Source organism: Canis lupus, chromosome 6 (genome assembly GCF_011100685.1).
Source record: "Canis lupus familiaris isolate Mischka breed German Shepherd chromosome 6, alternate assembly UU_Cfam_GSD_1.0, whole genome shotgun sequence".
Classification (NCBI taxonomy): Eukaryota; Metazoa; Chordata; class Mammalia; order Carnivora; family Canidae; genus Canis; species Canis lupus.
Window position 1 is genome coordinate 24,232,117 of NC_049227.1, and position 23,408 is coordinate 24,255,524.

The window sequence follows — 23,408 nt, forward strand, 5'->3', positions numbered from 1 at the left end:
TTATGCACTCCCCCCTCTAAAAATAAAAAAAATTAAAAATCTAAAAAAATTAAAATGATCTCAATATGGAAGATAATAAATTTCAAGAACTCAGAAGAAATAGTTATTGGAGACCTATGCCATTTGGGGGGTGAAAACAACTAAATACTATTTAACCCATGTCTAACAAAGTTAACCTAACCAAACTAATTTACCTGGGAAAACTGTTGCAATATACTTTTTAAAATCCTCTAAAGTTTTCTCATCTGTATCTATCTTGAACTTAGCCTTCAGGGTGTAAACATTGCCAAACTTGTTCTTGAGGTGCTGAGGGCTGCCCAGGCACATGATTTTTCCCTTCACCATGATGGCCAGCCTGGTACAGAGAGCATCACATTCCTCCATACTAGCAAAACAAGACACCAGAATGATGTAAGGCTGAAAAGATCTCTACTGCAAGACATTCTGTAGCTCAAATTTCCAGTATTTTATGACTCTTTTTAAAATGGAAAGTTACATTTGCCCATCATCAACATCATGGAAAGTGAAGATACTTTCAAGTTCAAAGAAGTTGAGGATCAAATTCTCAAATGGAACAGATCCTAAACTTTCTGCCCTCTCCTCTCAGTGAGAATTCTTGGTTATTCCACTCATTAGGATTCAAGAGGAGTTCATATTTAGAAAAGTTTACTGTCCAAATATTACAAGCCCCAAATAATACCTCTCATAGTCATGAAAACACTTCCAACCCTTAAAGAAGCCTCACAATAAACCACACCTGTGAGAGGTAATGATGATGACTTTGTCACTTTCACGTGCCCTTGTTACTCTGTTCCAGAGCAGGCGCCGGGCCTCTGGGTCCATGCCAGTTGATGGCTCATCTAGGAAGATGACTGAGGGCTTTCCCATTAGGGCAATGGCATTACTCAGTCTACGTTTGTTTCCTCCACTTTATGGTCAAGGAAGGAGACAGAAAACAGAAGCAGAGATTAAGTTACATTACAGTAATTTAATACATCAAACATCTATTTAATACATATCATCTTTTACAGAAAATAGTTTGCCTATTTCCAAGATGCTGAGTCAGAGAACAAAGATACTAAAAATGCTGATTACATGCAGCTCAATCAAGGCACCAGATCTAAAACCACATGTATAAATCAAATCATTTTCATTTGAAACATAGAAACATGTTTCATTTGAAACATTTTGCTTACAAAATCATTTTTAGCTATGTTATCAGTGAAATTTATATTCTTTTTTTTTTTTAAATTTATAGTCTTTTTCTTGAGATTCCTAGATACACAAACTACATAGAGGCCACATCAATACAAAGAATCTTACATTTGTCTTTATTTGAGACACACAGAACTATAGAGATAGAAAAATAGTCTCTTTGCAATTCAATAGCTACAATTCTGATAGCACCAGAATTTTGAGTTCCATCCCAGCAAAGGGAAGATATAATACTGTCTAGGTTTGCTTTACTGCTGGCATCTAAACATTGTCAGGGCATTAGATTGCTTCACAGTAACTGCCTCTGTTTGGAACTCTGGTTAAACTGTGGGCACCCATTCCAAAAAGCAGAAACATAGGAGATTCATCAATATTGTCTGCATTGAGAACACCAGTATGATATCTCACCTGTAAGTGTAAATAAACTTGTCAGCATAGGGTTCCAGATTCAGTGATTGCAGCAATTTATTCACATATTGTGTAATCTGGGTCTCAGGAACTCCCCACAACCTGGCATACATGACCATTAGTTCCCGAGCAGTCATGTAATCCAGCAAAGCATCGAACTGTGGACAATAGCCAATTTTTGACCTTACCTGAAATAGAATAACAATGGGCACAGTTCAACTATCTTACTGAACATATAGTAAATATGGATAACATAGGAGACCTGTAGTTCTCCAGCTCATTCCTCTAAAGGTTAGAATCCGCAGAGTTTTTCTAAAGAATTTCTCCTCCAGTGACTATAGAATCATTGTGTCTGGAGGCTATTATCAGGTATCGGAACCAAAAGTGTGCAAAAGTATGGACTTTTCTATGATGTTATCTCCCTATATATGGCCATAATCATCTATTACATAAATGGAAAAATAATTTTTATTTTTTATTTTTTTTAAGATTTTATTTATTTATTCATAGAGACAGAGAGAGAGGCAGAGACACAGGCAGAGGGAGAAGCAGGCATCATACAGAGAGCCTGACGTGGGACTCGATCCAGGGTCTCCAGGATCACACCCTGGGCTGCAGGCGGCGCTAAACCGCTGCGCCACTGGGGCTGCCCGGAAAAATAATTTTAAAATAGCAGTGCACCTATTTACATAAGTATATTCACCTAATGAAGCAGAATGAAATAGAGTTTAGTCTACCACTGGCTCAACCTTTACTCATAGTAAGCCTAGAGGAAATTCTGATGACCATAAAAAGTAAAAGAGATCTAAATCACTAGTCTGATACACACTGTTAATAACTGGATGGATATTTTTGAAATTTGGGATCTTGGGCAGCCTGGGTGGCTCAGCAGTTTAGCGCCACCTTGGGTCCAGGGTGTGATTCTGGAGACCCAGGAGAGTCCCACGTTAGGCTCCTTGCATGGAGCCTGCTTCTCCCTCTGCCTGTGTTTCTGCCTATCTCTGTGTCTCTCATGAATAAATAAATAAAATCTTTAAAAAAATAAAATAAAGAAATTTGGGACCTTATTTTCTCTTATAAGACTTCATTGGTTTGGTCTCAAGGGATGCTAGGATATCATAGCCCAAGATTGTCACAGAAGGAGAGGCTAGAAAATAATATTTAGGTTCAGCTCAGTGACATCCTATTTTTGGTAGTGGTAGATAGATGGGCAATAACTGGAGTCTTCCATAGCTCTTTTATATGCAATATGACTTTATGACCATCATTTAAAATGTAGGTAAGTAGAATTGGGATCCCAGCTTTTATTTCAGTCATTTATTGATGATAAAGGAAGACAACATATTATAAAAATTTTATAATATTCAGACAAAATATCTGACTAAAACCTAAGTTAAAATCAACAATAAAAACAATGAATATTTTAAAAATATCTAAATTTTATACACTTTAAAACCAATTTTTAAGACTACATTTTTAATTCAGGTGTTAAGAGAACTCAATACATCTTGCAAAATATTTTGAACAACAGATATTTTGATGCAGTGAGAGGCCATTTTAAACAATGAAAAGGTAATAGTTAAATAAATAATCAGTTAACTCATAACAATATAAAAACCCCCACAGATTTAGCAGATTCTGGGAAGATGGTAGAGTAGGAAGCACCAACTTATCTCCCCATCTAGACAACAGTTACACTGGCAGAATCTGACTAGTAAAATATCTGGGAGCTCTGGAGTCTATTGAAAACTTGTAAATTCCAAGCAAAGATTTGTAAATTGTGATTAATTTTAATCAATTTCAGCTTTTAGTGCACTAGCACCTACCATCTTCTATTCCTAGCACTATGGTAGCATCTGTTCACATATTCCTGGAGCAGCTTGTACAGAGCTAGGGGAAGTCAGCTGGACTAAAGGTATCCTGTCCTCTAAATATTTGGCACCTGTACTCTGATTGCTTATTGATGCTTCCTTCACAAACAGGAAAGTAGAGTCCATTCAAAGGAAGAAAATAAGTCAATAGACAGTATCCCTGAGGAGAACCTGACAATAGACCTGTTGCACAAAGACTTTAAAAGACTTTCTTAAAGATGATCAAACAACTAAAGGAAGGTGTGTGGAGAAAGTAAAACAAAAAGATGTATAAACATAATGGAGATTATCAGTTAGGAGGTAGGAAATCTAAAAAGAAACTAAAAGAAATTCTTTTACCATTAAGTACATTAACTGCAGTGAAAAATTCACTGGGGGGATTCAAAGGCAATTTTGAGTAGCCAGAAGAAAGAAAAAGGAGACAAAAAGCATAATGGAAATTACTGAGCCAATGAAACAGAAAGAAAAAGGATTAAAGAAAAGTGGATAAAGCCATGAAACCTGTGGAACACTATCAAGTGGATGAATATGCATTGTTAGGGTCTCAAAAGAAGAGACAGGGACAGAGAGAATAGTTGAAGAAATGATGACTAAAAACTTCCCAAATTCAAAGAAAAATAATAATAAATAAATAAATAAATAAATAAATAAATAAATAAAATAAAATAAAATAAAAACTTCCCAAATTCAATGAAAGATGTGCATATGAATAATCAAGAAGCCAAATGAACTCCAAACAACATGAATTCAAAGGGACGCACACCATGATGCATTAAAATCAAACTTTCCAAAACCAAAGATAAAGAGAGAATTTTGAAAGATGTAAAGCAAAGACATGTCACTTACAAGGGATTATCAATAAAATCATAAACATATTTCTCATTAGAGACCTCATAGGTAGGTCAGAAAGTAGTGGGCCAAAATAGTCAAAGTGCTAAGTTTTTGCTAAGTGCAAAAGTTAAGAGAGTTCATTAATACTAGATCTACTCTGCAAGAAATGCTAAAGGAAGACCTACAGAATGAAATAAAAGGACACTAGAGTATAACTCAAAGCAGTATGAAGAAATAAAGATCTCAATTAAGGAGTTTATATATGGGCAATTATTATTAATAAAAGCAAATATTATTGTAACAAAAGTTTGTAATTTTTTCTACATGATTTAAGAAAACAATACACTTTCTAAAATTACTAGTCTAATAGTTACATGTTATTGCAATTTTGTTTTTTTTAGGCCATATTTTCTACATAATTGAAGAGACTAATTCATTTGAAATAATTATTAAAAAATAAAATAATTATTTGTTCATGTTTTTGGTCATAAAGATGTAATTTTGTGACATCAACAAACAAAAGGAGTAGGGACAGAATCAGGGAAATACAAATCAAAACCACAATGAGATACCACCTCACACCAGTGAGAATGGGGAAAATTAACAAAGCAGGAAACCACAAATGTTGGAGAGGATGTGGAGAAAGGGGAACCCTCCTGCACTGTTGGTGGGAATGTGAACTGGTGCAGCCACTCTGGAAAACTGTGTGGAGGTTCCTCAAAGAGTTAAAAATAGACCTGCCCTACGACCCAGCAATTGCACTGCTGGGGTTATACTCCAAAGATACAGATGCAGTGAAACGCCGGGACACCTGCACCCCGATGTTTCTAGCAGCCATGTCCACAATAGGCAGACTGTGGAAGGAGCCTCGGTGTCCATCGAAAGATGAATGGATAAAGAAGATGTGGTTTATGTATACAATGGAATATTACTCAGCCATTAGAAACAACAAATACCCACCATTTGCTTCAACGTGGATGGAACTGGAGGGTATTATGCTGAGTGAAGTAAGTCAATCGGAGAAGCACAAACATTATATGTTCTCATTCATTTGGGGAATATAAAAATAGTGAAAGGGAATAAAGGGGAAAGGAGAAAAAATGAGTGGGAAATATCAGAAAGGGAGACAGAACATGAAAGACTCCTAACTCTGGGAAACAAACTAGGGTGGTGGCAGGTGAAGTGGGCGGGGGATGGGGGTGACTGGGTGACGGGCACTGAGGTGGGCACTTGATGGGACGAGCACTGGGTGTTATTCTATATGTTGGCAAATTGAACACCAATAAAAAATAAATTTATGAATTAAAAAATAAATAAATTGAAAAAAAAGGAGTGGGGACAGAGCTATAAAGGAGCAGGATTTGTGTTATTGAAGTTATCCTGATATAAATGCAAATTAGAGTGTTACAAATTTAAGATGTTAAATATAATCACCATGGTAACTGAAGTAAACAGGTACAGAAGATGGACAAATGGATATGAAAAAGGAATTTAAACATTTCACTGAAAAAATCAACTAAATGCAAAAACAGACCACAAATGCAGGAAATAAGGGAAAAAAACAGCAATACCACATATAGAAAACAGAGAGCAAAGTGAAAGAAGTGAGTCCTTTCCTATTAGAAATTACTTTAAATGTATATAATTAAAATCTCCAATCAAAAGACAGAGATTGGCAGAATTATTGAATACACACAACCCAGGGGTACCTGGGTGGCTCAGTCAGCTAAGTATATGGTTCTTAATTTCAGTTCAGATCATGACCTCGTGGTCATGGGACTGAGCCCTGCATTGGGCTTTACGCTGGGCATAGAGCCTGCTTGAGATTCTCTCTCTCACTCTCTCCTCCTCCCACTTGTACTTTCTCTGTCTCAAAAACTCATGATCAATTCAATTCAACAAAACAAAAATTCATGATCCAACTATGTGCTGTCTACAAGAGACTCACTTTAGATCCAAAGATACAAATACATTGAAGGTAAAAAGATGGAAAAAGATATTCCATGCAAATGGTAAACAAAAGGGCAGGCTAACTATACTAATATCAGCCTAAATAGACTTTAAAAAATATAAGAGACAAGGAAGGGCATTATATATTAGTAGACATTTCAATGCAGCAAGAAAATACAATTACAAATATCTATGCATCTAATAACATATAAAATATATGGTGTGAAATTTATAGAATTGAAGGGACAAATAGTTCTACGATAATAGTTGGATACCTCAATACCCACTTTTAGTGATTGATAGAAAAATCAGACAAAAGATAAGTAAGTAAATTGAGGACTTAAAAACACAACTAACCAGATTTATCAAACATACAGAACACTACATGCAATAAAAGCATATACATTCTTTTCAAATGCACATGGGACATTTTCCAGGATGGAACACGTTAGGCTATAAATTGTCTCCATAGATTTAAAAAGAGATATCATACCAAATACTTTTCAACCACAATGGGAAGAAGTTAAAATGGATTACAAAAATAAAACTAGAAAATTGACAAATTTGTGGAAATTGAACAATACCCTTTTAAACAAGGGATCAAAGAAGAAATTACAAAGAATGTTAGAAAATTCTTAGAGATAAGTGAAAATGAAAACATACCAAAACCTATATGGCTTAGTGAAAGCATTGCTTAAGGGGTAAATTACAGCTTTAAACACACTAAAAAATAATATCTGAAATCTACAATCTAACTTTACAACTCAAAGAAACAAAAGGAAAAAATATTAAACACAAAACTACCAGAAGACAGGAAATAATAGAGCAGAGCAGAGATAAATGAAATAGAGAAGAGAAAAACAATAGAAAACATCAATGAAACCAAAAGTTGGTTCTTTGAAAAGAACAAAATTGACAAATCCCCAGCTAACCAGACTAAAGGGAGGCGGGCAGGGAAAGGCAAGGTCAAATGCTTAACAGCACTGGATTTGGCAATGATTTCTTAAATATGACATCAAAGGCAAACGAAAGAAAAAATAGACAAATTGGACTTCATGAAAAATTAAAAATGTTGTGCATCAAAAAATACTATCAACTAGGAAAAAATGCAACCCACAGAATAAGAGAAAGACTGCAAATTATATATCCCATAAGAGATTAATATCTGATTTTATAGAGAACACCTAAAATTCAACAACAAAAACAACATCCTGATTCAAACATGGGTAAAGGATTTGAATGAGCATTTCTTGAAAGAATATAAACAAATGGCCAATAAGCAAGAAAAGATGCAAATCAAAACTACAATGAAATACCATTTTGCATTCATCATGAGACATTTTCTCAGTACCTTTTGAAATGAGAGTGTAATTTTAACCTTTCATTCTATTAATGAAGATCACATTTATTAATTTATATTTGTTGAATTATCCTTGCATTCTCTAGAATTCACCACTGAAATAATCTGGCCTGAGTTTTTTTTTTTTGAGGAGGTTTGATTACTGTTACAATTTCCTTAATCACTATTGATCGTTCCAATTTTATGTAGTCAGAAGTGGGATTTCTAGATCATATGATAATTCTATCTTGGGGGGCACTGCCATAGAGTTTTACACATTAGCTCTACCATGTGACAATTTTACCAAAGTGCACAAGGGTTCCAGTTTCTTCACATCCTAGACAACACTGTTTTTGATAGTAGACCATTTCTCTTTTTTTTTGTATATTTTTTTATTAGAGTTCAATTTGCCAACATACAGCATAACACCCAGTGCTCATCCCGTCAAGTGCCCCCCTAAGTGTCTGACACCCATTCATCCCAATCCCCCGCCCACCTCCTTTTCCACTACCCCTTGTTCCTGTCCCAGAGTTAGGTGTAACTCATGTTACATTACCCTCACTATTATTTCCCACTCCTTTTCTCTCCTTTCCGCTTTATTCCCTTTCACTATTTTTTATATTCCCCAAATGAATGAGACCATATAATGTTTGTCCTTCTCTGATTGACTTACTTCACTCAGCATAATATTCTTCAGTTCCATCCACGTTGAAGCAAATGGTGGGTATTTGTTGTTTCTAATGGCTGAGTAATATTCCATTGTATACATATACCACATCATCTTTATCCATTCATCTTTCCATGGACACCAAGGCTCCTGCCACACTTTGGCTACTGTGGACATTGCTGCTATAAACATACAGAATGTTCCCTCTATACCTACACTCTGAAGAGTTTTGATCAAGAATGGATGCTGTATTTTGTCAAATGCTCTCTCTCCATCTATTGAGAGGATCCTGTGGTTCTTGTTTTTTCTCTTGTTGATAATGATCAATCACATTGATTGCTTTACGAGTGTTGAACCAGCCTTGCATTCCAGGAATAAATCCCACTTGGTCATGGTGAATAGCCTTCTTTTTTTTTAATTTTTTTTCTTTATTTATGATAGTCACACAGAGAGAGAAAGAGAGGCAGAGACACAGGCAGAGGGAGAAGCAGGCTCCATGCACCGGGAGCCCGATGTGGGATTCGATCCCAGGTCTCCAGGATCGCGCCCTGGGCCAAAGGCAGGCACCAAACCGCTGCGCCACCCAGGGATCCTGAATCCCTTTCACTATTTTTTATATTCCCCAAATGAATGAGACCATATAATGTTTGTCCTTCTCTGATTGACTTACTTCACTCAGCATAATATTCTTCAGTTCCATCCACGTTGAAGCAAATGGTGGGTATTTGTTGTTTCTAATGGCTGAGTAATATTCCATTGTATACATATACCACATCATCTTTATCCATTCATCTTTCCATGGACACCAAGGCTCCTGCCACACTTTGGCTACTGTGGACATTGCTGCTATAAACATACAGAATGTTCCCTCTATACCTACACTCTGAAGAGTTTTGATCAAGAATGGATGCTGTATTTTGTCAAATGCTCTCTTTCCATCTATTGAGAGGATCCTGTGGTTCTTGTTTTTTCTCTTGTTGATAATGATCAATCACATTGATTGCTTTACGAGTGTTGAACCAGCCTTGCATTCCAGGAATAAATCCCACTTGGTCATGGTGAATAGCCTTCTTTTTTTTTAATTTTTTTTCTTTATTTATGATAGTCACACAGAGAGAGAAAGAGAGGCAGAGACACAGGCAGAGGGAGAAGCAGGCTCCATGCACCGGGAGCCCGATGTGGGATTCGATCCCAGGTCTCCAGGATCGCGCCCTGGGCCAAAGGCAGGCACCAAACCGCTGCGCCACCCAGGGATCCTGAATAGCCTTCTTAATGTACTGTTGGATCCTGTTGTCTAGTATCTTTTTGAGAATTTTTCGTCCATGTTCATCAGGGATATTGGTCTATAATTCTCCTTTTTGATGGGGTCTTTGTCTGGTTTTGGAATTAAGGTGATGCTGGCCTCATAGAACGAGTTTGGAAGTATTCCATTTCTTTCTATCTTTCCGAACAGCTTTAGTAGAATACGTATTGTTTCTTCTTTAAACGTTTGATAGAATTTCCCTGGGAAGCCATCTGACCCTGGACTTTTGTGTCTTGGGAGGTTTTTGATGACTGCTTCAATTTCCTTCCTGGTTATCGGCTTGTTCAGGTTTTCTATTTCTTCCTGTTCCACTTTTGGTGGTTTGTGGTTTTCCAGAAATGCATCCATTTCTTCTAGATTGCCTAAGTTATTGGGGTATTGCTGCTTATAATATGTTTTTGAAATAATTTGTATTTCCTTGATATTGGTGGTGATCTCTCCTTTTTCATTCATGATTTTATTAAGTTGAGTCTTTTCTCTTTTGTTTTTAAGAAGGCTGGCTAATGGTTTATCTATCTTCTTAATTCTTTCAAAGAACCAACTCCTGGTTTTGTTGATCTGTTCTACAGTTCTTCTGGTCTCTATTTCATTGAGTTCTGCTCGATCTTTATTAACTGTCTTCTGCTGGGTGTAGGTTTTATGTGCTGTTCTTTCTCAGTTCCTTTAGGTGCAAGGTTAGTTTGTGTACTTGAGTTTTTTCCTATTTTTTCAGGGATGCTTATATTGCGATGTATTTCCTTTCAGGACTACTTTTGCTGTATCCCAAAGATATTGAACAATTGTATCTTCATTCTCATTAGTTTCCATGAATCTTTTTAATTCTTCTCTAATTTCCTAGTTGACCCTTTCATCTTTTAGCAGTATGCTCTTCAACCTCCACATGTTTGATTTTCTTCCAAATTTCTTCTTGTGATTGAGTTCTAGTTTCAAAGCATTATGGTCTGAAAATATACAGGGGACAATCCCAAAATTTTGGTATTGGTTAAGACCTGATTTGTGACCCAGTATGTGGTGTATTCTGGAGAAAGTTTCATGTGCACTTGAGAAGTATGTGTATTCAGTTGCGTTTCAATGTAAAGTTCTGTAAATATCTGTGAAATCCATCTGGTCCAGTGCATCATTTAAAACCCCTGTTTCTTTGTAGATGTTGTGCTTAAAAGATCTGTCATTTGCAGAAAGTGCCTTGTTGAAATCTCCTGGTGTCTATGTGTCTGTATGTCTGAACTTTGGTCATTGATATACGTGGCAGCTCCCACATTATGGGCATAAATATTTATGATTGTTAGGTTCTCTTGTTGGATAGATCTTCTAAGTATGATATAGTGTCCCTCTCCAACCTTTCATTTTCAGACTCTAGGTGTCCTTACGTCTAAAATGAGTCTCTTATAGACAGAAAATAGATGGGTCTTGCTTTTTTATCCAGTCTGAAACCCTGTGTCTTTTGATGGGATCATTAAGCCCATTCATGTTCAGAGTTACTATTGAAAGATATGAATTTAGTGTCATCATGATTCCTATTCAGTCCCTGTTTTTGTGGATTATTTCTTTGGGCTTCCTCTTTCTTTCACAGAGTCCCCCTTAATATTTCTTGCAGAGCTGGTTTGGTGGTCACATATTCTTTCAGGTTCTGCCTATCTTGGAAGCTCTTTATCTCTCCTTCTATTCTGAATGACAGCCTTGCTGGATACAGTATTCTTGACTGCATGTTCTTCTCATTTAGAACGCTGAATATATCCTGCCAGCCTTTTCTGGCCTGCCAGGTCTCTGTAGAGACGTCTGCTGTTAAACTAATATTTCTCTTCATATTAGTTAGGGATCACTTGTCTCTTGCTGCTTTAAGGATTTTCTCTTTATCTTTGGAATTTGCAAGTGTCACTATTAAATGTCAAGGTGTTGCACGGTTTTTATTGATTTTAGGGGGGGATCTCTCTATCTCCTGGATCTGAATGCCTGTTTCCCTCCCCAAGTTAGGGAAGTTCTCAGCTATGATATGTTCAAATACACTTTCTGGTTCTCTGTCCCTTTCAGCGCCCTCTGGAACCCCAATGAAATGTAGACTTTTCCTTCTGAGGCTGTCATTTATTTCCCTTAACCTTCCCTCATGGTCTTTTAATTGTTTTTCTCTTTTTTCCTCAGCTTCCTTCCTTGCCACCAACTTGTCTTCTATGTCCAACTCACTTGTTCTTCTACCTCATTAGCCCTCATTGTTAGGACCTCCAGGTTGAATTGCATCTCATTTAATTGATTTTCAATTTCGGCCTGATTAGATCTAAATTTTGCAGTCATGATGTCTCTTGAATCCTTTATGATTTTTTCCAGAGCCACTGGCAGCTTTATAATTGTGCTTCTGAATTGACTTTTTTCTGACATCAAATTGTAATCCAAATTCTGTAACTTTGTGGCAGAGAGTACTGTTTCTGATTTTTTCTTTTGTGGTGAGTTCTTCTTTGTAGTCATTTTGCTCAGTGCAGAGTGGCTAAAAACAAGTTGTACTGGAAAAAGGAATTTAAAAAAAGAGAAAAAAGGGAAAACAAAGAACAAAAAACAAAAACAAAACAAAACAAAAACAAAAACAAAAACAAAACAAACAAGGAGGGGTATCCTCTGATTCTATATACTTTAAGTCCTCCAGCACTGTTCGGTAAAGAACTTGCTCTTCCCCGTCCTTCCAGCCTGTCTTCTGGGGGAGGGGCCTGCTGTGCTGATTCTCAGAGGTGTGCACCTGGGGGAGCTGCCCCGCCCCTGCTGGGTGCATGGCTCAGTGGGAGCTGTTTATCCTGTGAGGCCTCTGGTCCCTGGTGGCCCTGCTCAGTCCTAGGCACAAGGTGACACCAGGAGGAACAACAGTGGCGGCGGCCAGCTCTCCAGCCCTGGAGTCAGCTCCCTCAGTCACTACCGCAGCTTCCAGTGTACACGGGCCTGGATGCTCTGGGGGTGGGGGGCACTGATCTGCACAGCTCGGAGGTGCCCAGCGGCAGCAGTGTCCTCGCTGTCCTTTGTCCTCCCGGCCTCCGCCTGTCCCAAGGGGACTGCCGGATCCTGGGCTGTGTCCACTCCTGCCCTGGTCTCTGGGGCCTGCGCTGCTGTAATGGGCTCCTGGACGCACAGCACCCTCCTCACTCACCAAGCTGCCACCCGATCCACTGCCTAAGCTGCTCCCAGGGCCCCGGGGCGCGAGCTCCAGCCCCTTAGGGAGCTCAGCCTGCGGTGTGTGGAATGCTTCCTTGGGGCGCAGGTCCTCTGTTAGTGACCCTGGGAGCCTGAGGGCATCACTGCCCGTCCTGGGATCCTGCCCCAGCTCCCTACGAGCGCCTTTCCATCCGGGAATATTGGTGAAGCTCCTGCTTCTCCAGGCCTGGGCGTTCCTGTCCTGGAGGCCCTCCCCACCGGACCTTGACCCGGCTCATCACAGGCCCCTCCCCTTTGAATGCGTTTTTATTTATTTATTTATATTTTTTTCCATCTTCGTACCTTGATAGAAGTGCGAACTCTTCTCACTGTAGCATTCCAGCTGTTCTCTTTAAATCTCAGGCCGAATTTTTAGGTTTTCAGGATGATTTGAAAGTTACCTAGGTAAGTTGGTGGGGACAGGTGACTTGGGGACACTACTCCTCCGCCATCTTGCTCCGCCCCCAATCTGTGTGCAAACTTTTACGTGGATTTCTGTTTTCAGGTTTTTTCGGTAATGGCTAAGGGTTCAGTTGCTGGTTTATATCATATGAGTATGTTTAGTTTTGTAGAAAACCACCAAACTGTTTCAGAAAGTGTCTGCACCACTTTCTATTTGCACCAGAAATGATTGCTCCATAACCTATTCACCATTTGTTTTTGTTAGTTTTTCTGGTTTTGGCCATTGATACGGTGTTATCTCAATTTCATGGTTGTTATAATTTGCATTTCCATGAGGACATATGATGTGAAACTTCTTTTCATGTTATAATTTGCATTTCCATGAGGACATATGATGTGAAACTTCTTTTCATGATCCTTATGATCCTTTTATTTTCGGAGGCAACGGTTTTTTTTTTTTTTAATTTTTATTTATTTATGATAGTCACAGAGAGAGAGAGAGAGAGAGGCAGAGGGAGAAGCAGACTCCATGCACCGGGAGCCCGACGTGGGATTCGATCCCGAGTCTCCAGGATCGCGCCCTGGGCCAAAGGCAGGCGCCAAACCGCTGCGCCACCCAGGGATCCCGGGAGGCAACGTTTTAATGTTGCCTCTTTCATTTCTGATTTTTTAAAAGATTTATTTATTTGAGAAAGAGATGGAGAGAGCGCATGGGGGTGGGGGGCAGATGGGCAGCGGCAGAAGGAGAGAGAGAATCCAGAGGCCGACTCCCTGCTGAGCTTGAAGCCCAACATAGGGCTGAATCCCAGGACACTGAGATCATGACCTGAGCCAAAACCTAGAGTTAGCTGCTTGACCAACTGAACCATCCAGAAGCCTCTCATTTCTGAATTTATTTTTCGAGTCTTCTCTTTTTATTTTTTTTAATTAGTCTAGCTAGGGATTGGTAAATTTTGTTTATTTTTTCAAAAAGCCAATCAGTTTTATTAATTTTTTTCTCTTGGTTTTCTATTTCCTATTTGTTTATTTCTGCTCTAATCTTTATTATTTCCTTTATTTTTCTAACTTTGGGTTTAGTTTGTTCTTTTTTGTGTTCCTTGAGATGTACAGTTAGGTTATTTGATATTTTTATTTTTTAATTTTTTTTTATATTTTTATTTTTTTATCTGGTATTTGATATTTTTAATGTAGACAGCATATAATGCCATAAACTCTCATTTTAGTACTGTTTTTGTTAAACCTCTCAGTTTTGATATGCTTTGTTTTCATCTTCATTTGTGTTGAGATATTTTTTAAATGCTCCTTTATTTATTTTTAATTTATTTTTTAAATTCCAGGATAGTTAACACAGTGTTATATTAATTTCAGGTGTATAGTATAATGATTCAACAATTCTATACATGATTTAGCACTTTAAATGTACTCTTAATCCCTTTTACCTGTTTCACTTATTGCCCCCCACTCCTTACCTCTAAGGGATAACCACTAGCTTGTTCTCTATATTTTAAAGTCTGTTTTTTTTAAGATCTTATTTATTTATTCATGAGAAACACAGAGAGAGAGGCAGAGATATAGGAAGAGGGAGATTCAGGCTCTCTGTGGTGGAGCCTGATGCAGGACTCAGTCCCAGGACTCCAGGATCACGACTTGAGCCAAACATAGATGCTTGACCACTGAGCCACCCAGGAACCCCTAGAGTCTGTTTTTATTTTTTCTTTGACCCAGTGTTTGCTCAAGAGTGTGTTCTACAGTTTCCACATTATTTGAGGTTTCTCAATTTTATGCAGTTATTAAAATCTAGTTTTATTCCATTGGGTCAAAAAAAGATGCTTGATATATTGATCTTTTTAAAAATTGTTAAGCTTGTTTTGTGACCTAAAATTTCATCCAAATATATTCCTCATGTGCTTGAAAATATTGTATATTCTGGTGGGTTAAAAGTTCTGTATGTCACTTAGCTCCATTTGATATATAGTACTGGTCAAATTTACTCTTTATTCATATTCTGTCTGGATGTTCTATCCATTACTGAGGTTTCCTATTATTATTGTATCAGTTTCTCCTTTCAGATCTGTTGATATTTGTTCATATACTTAGGTGTTCTGATGTTGATATAAATATTTACAATAGTTATATCCCCCTATTGAGTTGACACTTTTTATCATTAGTGTCTCCTAATGGTTTTAATTAGTTTACTTTGTCTGCTATAAGTATAGTCACCCCTGCTTTCTTTTGCTTACCATTTGCATGAAATATGTTTCCAAAACTTCTCTTTCAGCCAATGTATACCCTTGAATTTAAAATGAGGTTTTTGAAGACACAACAGTTGTATCTTAATTATTTATCCATTCAGCCTGTTTCTTTTCTTGTGAAGAGTTTAGTCTATTTAGATTTACTGATAGAGAAGGATTAATTATGGCCACTTTGTTGATTGCTTTCTGTTTAACAGTTCTTTTGTCCCTCTTTTTCTGTCTTGCTATATTCCTTTGTGCATCATCGTTTTTGCTTTTTTGATTGACTGACTGATAGGGGTTAATTCCTTTTCTTTAATGTAACTTCTTAGATATTTTCTTTGAGGTTACCAAGGGGCTTACACAAAATGTTTTATAAGTCTCTTTTAAGCTCTTTTTTAACAACTTAAGTTCTCTGCTTTTCCTTCTTTTACCTCCACATTATATGCTATTTATGTCAAAATTTATATCTGTTTATATTATATTACATATCCCTTAACATAATTTAGATATAGTTGTTTAAATATTTTTTCATTTAACTTTTATACTACAATTAAAAGAAATTTGCCCACCACTAATACGGTAAGCCATTTCTGGTTTTGTCTATATACTTACCTTTACCAATGAGCTTCTTATTTTGTTATGCTTTCATATTGTTGGTTGTCTAGTGTCCTTTCATTTAACTTGAAAAACTCCTTTGAGCATTTTTAAGATTGCTCTAGTGGCGATAAACTCCCTCAGCTTTTGTTTGTCTGAGAAAGTCTTGATCTCCTCTATATTCTTGAAATACACATTTGCTGGGGAGAGTACTCTTGGTTGGCAGGTTTTGTCTTTCAGCACTTTGACTATATCCATCCCACTCACTTCTAGTCTTCAAAGTTTCTGCTGAACAATTCTCTGATCATGAGTGGGGGTTTTCTTGTATGTAACAAGTAACTTTTCTCTTTGTCTTTAACTTTATATAATTTGATTACATGTCTCAGTATGGGTTTCTTTGGATGCACTTTTTTTTTTTTTTTTTTTTACTGCTTTGGTCTTCTCGATCTGATGCCTCTATACTTCCTCAGTTTTGCAGTTTTTATCCATATTTTCTTTGAATAAGCTTTCTTTTCTGCTCCCTTCTCTCTCTTCCTTCTCAGACTTCCATAATACATATATTGGTCCTCCTGATGGTTTCCCTATTTTCCTTATGCTATCTTCACTCTTTTTCATTCCTTTTCCTTTTTCTCTGATCAGAAGATTTCCACTGACCTGTCTTTGAGGTTTCTTACCCTTTCTTCTGCTTGATGTAGTCCACTGTTGAATTCTTCTACTTAATTTTTCAGTTCAATTGTTGGATTCTTCAGATCTATGATTTCTGTTTGGTACTTTTGTGCATTTTCTCTTTGTTGAAATTCTCATTTTGTTCTTGCATTGCTCTCCTGAACTTGGTTAACATACTTATGATCATTACTTTGAATTCTCTGTCAGATAAATCACATATCTCATTAGGGTCTTTTTCTGGAGACTTACCTTGTTCTTTTGTTTAGAATATATTTCATTGTCTCTTCATTTTTTCCTGACTCATATATTATTTTATGCACATTAAATAAAAAAAGCCAACTCTCCCAGTCTAGACAGGTTGGCCTCATGTAGGAGAAATCACCTAGCCAGAGATTCTTCAAACCTCTTAAAACTTTATGCTTGCCCAATCGTCATTTACATTAGTGACCCTAGGAGATTAAAATCCCATTAGTGCCCTGGAATCTGAGGAAGTGCCCACAAGCCCATTCAGGCTCCCAGAGGATTACTAATTGCTTGCCCCATTAGCTCTAAGATGAAGATTAATTTGAAGTCCAACTTTTGTTGGGATGTTAGATATGTAGTCTATCCCTTCAAGCAAGAAACTGGGGTCCACGTATGTTAGTCTACTTGCTTTGTGCTGAGCCATGGGGAATGGCCACTGAAAGTGCTTATATACCTGTTGAAACTGCTTTTTTTTCTCTGCAGCCCTGGAAGAATTCTGAATGCCACATCCTGTCATCCTCCAGAGCTAGGAGATTTGGGACCAGTCCTTTGGGTGGCAGCCATAAAAACTAAGAAGCTACATTGTATGGTTTAAACCTCTCAGTCCTCATGGAGAAGCTGGAATTGGGGATTCTCTCCTGAATGTAAGGCACTGTGTTGTGGGTGGGGTTGACAGTGCGAATGTGTCCCAGCTTATCCTACCCCTTTTGATTTGAGTGTTTCCTCAATAGTATGATGTATAGGAATCTCCCAATTCATTTCTGAATTTCCCTCAGAGGCAACTGATCCCTGGGTAACTGTTTATTCAGTGTATCCATGGAAGGAGGGAAAGTCAGGCCTCTTATTGCACCATCTTGCTCTCCAATAGTTTCTAAAAATGGTAAAGACACGTTTGTCTTACATTCTCAGAATAAGGCTATTTTTATTATCCTACCATCTCCCCTCAAAAATTTATTTCTCTCTCTGAAATCCATTGGCTGAGTCAACAGTATCAATATCAATATGTGCCATGATTCCTACCTATCACTTTCCACTACTTGCCTCTTAGTTCTCCCCCAAGGAATCATGCTACTCACAACCCAGATAGTAATAGTGTCTTACCTCTAGGAGATTGTTGGTGATACTTAAGTTCTCAATGAACACATCTCCAGAGGTAGCAGTCTCCTCTCCAGTCAATATTTCAAAGGTAGTAGTTTTTCCAGCTCCATTTAATCCAAGCAATCCAAAGCATTCCTTCTTTTGGATTCCAAGGGAGATATTTCTGACAGCCAAAACAGCTGGATATGTAAAATATATCTTAAAAAAACACAGAAAGCACAATATAGCAAAGGATATTTATAGATTAAATACAAAAAATACATTAGACCCCTATGGATTACTATGGAGCTCAGACAGCTTCACAGAAACTCTTCTACTCTATTGGAGTAATACACATAGATTCATAAGACCACAATGAATCCTTGATGCTAATGGCATGCTCTTTAATAGGAATGAAATCATGGTAAGTTGGCATTATATAATATTACCTTTGTGAGTTCCTTAATAAGTACTGTGAAATTCAACAATTCCCGAGGCTGCTCCAGGATTCTGTTTCTTTCATGTTGTACATCATCATCTTCAGATTCCCCAGATAATTCTTTGGACACTCTATCCTATATTTTCAAAGACAGCATCATAGAGATGGATACCCTTTAGACATCTGGTCTAGATAACTGGTTGGCTTCAGGAAGACTTAACTGGGAGGTAATCTCAAATATGTCATAACAGAAAGTTCAAATCATCCCCAAAAGATTTCCTACATACGTATCACTTTAGCTGTCATGTATAAACTTATCCTCTATTTCCAAAGTTAAAAAATTATACTCCTATTCAAGAGCAAGTAGCTTGTTCTTATCAAAATAGATACTTCATCAAAAACTGGAACCACAACACTACACATTTTAAAGAAACATTTAATAATGCATATTTTATAAGATACAAATAGAGCTAAGAATAGGGAAGATATTAACTCTTTCTGTTCCAAGGAGTGGAATCCAGCAACCATTTCATATAGTAATTAAAAAAATATGAGTTCATCAGGAGATTTATGATGGAGAGGGGAGAAAAAGTTCAGGGAATTCCACATAGTGGAAAGAATATAAAAGAATACTTTAAGACTTTTCCATCACTGTTTTTTTATTTTAAACTTTGTTTTGAAAAAATTTTTATTTATAGACAAGTACAGGATAGTTCCAGCATGCATTTTTAGCCTTCTAATGTTAACACCTGATATAGTCATGGCACACTGATCAAAATAAAGAAATTAACATTGGTTCTATTCTAGGAATTACAGATTTTACTGTAGTTCAGTGCAAAATATGTTGAATAATTTTAATGCCACTTTGAGTCTAAATTTTTAAAGCATAACATATATGCAGACAAGATATAAATCATAAGTCTGCATCTTATTAACTTTTCACAAGGTGAACATATTTATGTAATCACTCCTGATAAAGAAAACAGAGCATCACCTCAACAGTAACTAGGATCCTGACTTGTAACTCTAAATATTATATATTAGTTTTGTCTGTTTTTGAAATTTATATATAAATGGAATTCTACTTTAAATTTTTAAATTAAGTTTATTTTAATTCCAGTATAGTTAACATACAGTGTTATATTAGTTTTATGTGCATAATATAGTGATTCAACAATTCTATATATGACTCTGTGCTCATCACTATAAGTGTACTCTTAATCCCCTTCACCTATTTCACCCGCCCCACCACTGACCTCCCCTCCAATGACCATCAGTTTGTTCTCTATAGTTAAAGGTCTGTTTCTTGGTCTGTCTGACTCACTCAACCAGTCTGTCAGGCTGTTAGCCCAGGCTCTGTACAATATTTATTCTTTCTCTTAATGGAATTCTACTTTATATATTTTTGTGTCTGGCTTCTTTGAGGCAATACTATATTTGTGTTATTATTTCATGCTGTTGCATATGAGTTATAGCCTGTTTCTTCTCGTTGCTATATTCTATTGTGAGAATAGACCATTTTTAATCCATTATATGACTGATAGACATATGGTCTGCTTCTTTCTCTTCTTTTGAAGGGGCCTATTATAAATAATGGTGTGTGAACATTCTTGTAAATGTCTTTTGGTGAACATGAGTGTGCATTTCTGTTGGATTTATACTTAGAAGGAGAGCTTCTGGGTCTCAGTGTGTGCTCATTTTCATATGCATATGAAGAGAACACTTTAGAAGTAATGCCAGACCATTTTCTAAAGGGTTATCAATTTATATTCCCAACACTAGTGCTTGAGACTTCCAGTTGTTCTGTAACCTGAACTTTGCTCCAGACAAGCTGAAAAGCTCCTTGAATGTTTTCCACCTCCTCATCTGTGCATAAGTGACCTCTATGCCTTGGAATCACTTTCTTAAGTGTCACCCAATACCCAGAGCTTAGTTTGGTGACACCTGGATGCACTTCCAACATTTTGAGCTTCTGTTTATTAAACCACATATTTCTTTGGCTTGTATTTTTCTGAGCTCTGATTTGGTCCCTGTCCTAAAACCCCTTCTCTGGCATCTCGACAGAAGTATTTCACCTCTCTTTCAAGTCTGTGGATCTGTTTGTTCCTCCTGGATCTCTCTCAGGAATCTGAGTCCTGTCCAACTTCTAGTGTGATACCAGGTACACAGTAGGTGCCAGAGGCATATCTTCAGAATATATAACAACCTCAGCCTTGGGTGTTAGACTTTGCTGGTTCTAACCAACTGTTTGCTTGCTCACTTAGTCTGACACTCTAGTTCCTGGGCTTTGACTACCCATTGAGAAATTCTCTACATAATCTTGCAGATTAATGGTTCAGCTGAATAGAAGATACTCATAAGATCTGGACACCAGTTGCTGGCTCCACTGATGATACCAGGGCTGGGCCTTTGTTTCTTCCTCTCTTCTTGAGGCACATCTTGGATACTCCCTGCCTTTCCTGTCCCTGTTAGTACTATCATTCAGACCTGTACTGGGAAATGTGAAGACCATATTGGCATGGTAAGAATTTGGACTGAGGTCTAAGCCTGTGGGAGAGTCATGCAATTTCATCTATTTTGGTAACAGAGAGGCTCCTTTTGATTAAAATATTCTTTCTTCTGAAAACATTTCAGACAGTGGTTCACAAAGTGTGAAGGAGCAGCAGAAGCATCAATTGAGAATGTATTACATTTCCAAGTTCAGGTCCACAAAATTAGCAACTCACGGAACAGAGAATAACAACTTGTATTTTAAGAAGACTTCCAGGAGATTCTGATAAATACTAGATTTAGAGAGCAACTACTATAGAGCCTTACTTTTTTTTTAATTGGAGGTCAATTTGCCAACATACAGTATTACACCCAGTGCTCATCCCATCAAGTACCCCCCTCAGTGCCCATCACCCAGTCACGGCATGCACTTGCCCACCTCCCTTCCACTACCCCTTGTTCGTTTCCCAGAATTAGGTGTCTCTCATGTTATGTCACCCTCACTGATATTTCCCATTCATGTTCTCTCCTTTCCCGATTTATTCCCTTTCACTATTTTTTTTATTCCCCAAATGAATGAAACTATATAATGTTTGTCCTTCTCTGATTGACTTCCTTCACTCAGCATAATACCCTCCAGTTCCATCCACGTTGAAGCAAATGGTGGTTATTTATCATTCCTAATGGCTGAGTAATATTTCATTGTATATATATACCACATCTTCTTTATCCATTCATCTTTCTATGGACACCAAGGCTCCTTCCACAGTTTGGTTGTGGACATTGCTGCTGTGAACATTGGGGTGCAGATGTCCTGCCGTTTTACTGCATCTGTATCTTTGGAGTAAATCCCCAGGAGGGCAATTGCTGGGTCATAGGGCAGATCTATTTTTAACTCTTTGAGGAACCTCCACACAGTCTTCCAAAGTGGCTGCACCAGTTCACATTACCATCAAAAGTACAAGAGGGTTACCCTTTCTCCACACCCTCTCCAACATTTGTTTTTCCTGTCTTGTTAATTTTCCCCATTCTCACTGGTGTGAGGTGGTATCTCATTGTGGTTTTGATTTGTATTTCCCTGATGCGAGTGATGCAGAGCATTTTCTCATGTGCTTGTTTGCCATGTCTGGGTCTTCTTTGGTGAAATTTCTGTTCATGTCTTTTGCTCATTTCATGATTGGATTGTTTGTTTCTTTGGTGTTGAGTTTAATAAGTTCTTTATCTGATAGGTCATTTGCAAATATCTTTTCCCATTCTCTAGGTTGTCTTGTTTTGTTGACTGTTTCTTTGGCTGTGCAGAAGCTTTTGATCTTGATGAAGTCCCAATAATTCATTTTTGCTTTTGTTCACCATGCCTTCATAGATGTATCCTGCAGGAAGTTGCTGTGGCCAAGTTCAAAAAGGGTGTTGCCTGTGTTCTCTAGGATTTTGATGGATTCCTGTCTCACACTTAGATCTTTCATCCATTTTGAGTTTATCTTTGTGTATGGTGTTTAAGAATGGTCCAGTTTCGGGATCCCTGGGTGGCACAGCGGTTTGGCACCTGCCTTTGGCCCAGGGCGCGATCCTGGAGACCCGGGATCGAATCCCACATCGGGCTCCCAGAGCATGGAGCCTGCTTCTCCCTCTGCCTGTGTCTCTGCCTCTCTCTCTCTCAATCTGTGTGACTATCATAAATAAATAAAAATTAAAAAAAATATATTAAAAAAAAAGAATGGTCCAGTTTCATTCTTCTGCACATGGCTGTCCAGTTTTACCAGCACCATTTATTGAAGAGATTGTCCTTTTCCAGTGGATAGTCTTTTCTGCTTTGTCAAATATTAGTTGACCATAGAGTTGAGGGCCCATTTCTGGATTCTCTATTCTGTTCCATTGATCTATGTGTCTGTTTTTGTGCCAGTACCACACTGCCCTGATGATCACAGCTTTTTAGTACAACTTGAAATTTGGCATTGTGATGCCCCCAGCACTGGTTGTCTTTTTCAATATTCCCCTGGCTATTTGGGGTCTTTTCTGATTCCACACATATCTTAAGGTTATTTGTTCCAACTCTCTGAAGAAAGTCCATGGTATTTTGATAGGGATTGCATTAAACGTGTAACTTGCCCTGGGTAACATTGACATTTTCACAATATTAATTCTTCTAATCCATGAGAATGGAATATTTTTTCATCTCTTTGTGTCTTCCTTAATTTCTTTCAGAAGTGTTTTGTAGTTTTTAGGGTATATATCCTTTACCTCTTTGGTTAGGTTTATTCTTAATTATTATTCCTAAGTATTCCATCCCTTTCTACCTTTCAGAACAGCTTTAGTAGAATAAGTATGGTTTCTTCTTTAAACATTTGAAAGAATTCCCCTGGGAAGCCATCTGACCCTGGACTTTTGTGTCTTGGGAGGTTTTTGATGACTGCTTGAATTTCCTCCCTTGTTATCGGCCTGTTCAGGTTTTCTATTTCTTCCTGTTCCACTTTTGATAGTTTGTGGTTTTGCAGAAATGCGTCCGTTTCTTCT

At 37.6% G+C, this 23,408-nt stretch overlaps 1 protein-coding gene across 16 annotated transcripts in view; it reads right to left on the reverse strand.

Annotated features, from left to right (window-relative positions):
• LOC489979 (ATP-binding cassette sub-family A member 3-like) overlaps positions 1–23,408 on the reverse strand; it is a 191,200-nt gene that overhangs the window by 7,532 nt on the left and 160,260 nt on the right. For 15 of the 16 annotated variants that reach the window (XM_038540120.1, XM_038540119.1, XM_038540116.1 and 12 more), the window contains 5 exons: positions 18,418–18,543; positions 17,993–18,187; positions 1,624–1,811; positions 758–928; positions 195–385 (listed from right to left, as the gene is read on the reverse strand). In XM_038540120.1, coding sequence (XP_038396048.1) covers positions 195–385; positions 758–928; positions 1,624–1,811; positions 17,993–18,187; positions 18,418–18,543 — 871 coding nt within the window. The remainder of the gene's footprint in view (positions 1–194; positions 386–757; positions 929–1,623; positions 1,812–17,992; positions 18,188–18,417; positions 18,544–23,408) is intronic. The other variant, XR_005360835.1, reaches the window with a different exon arrangement.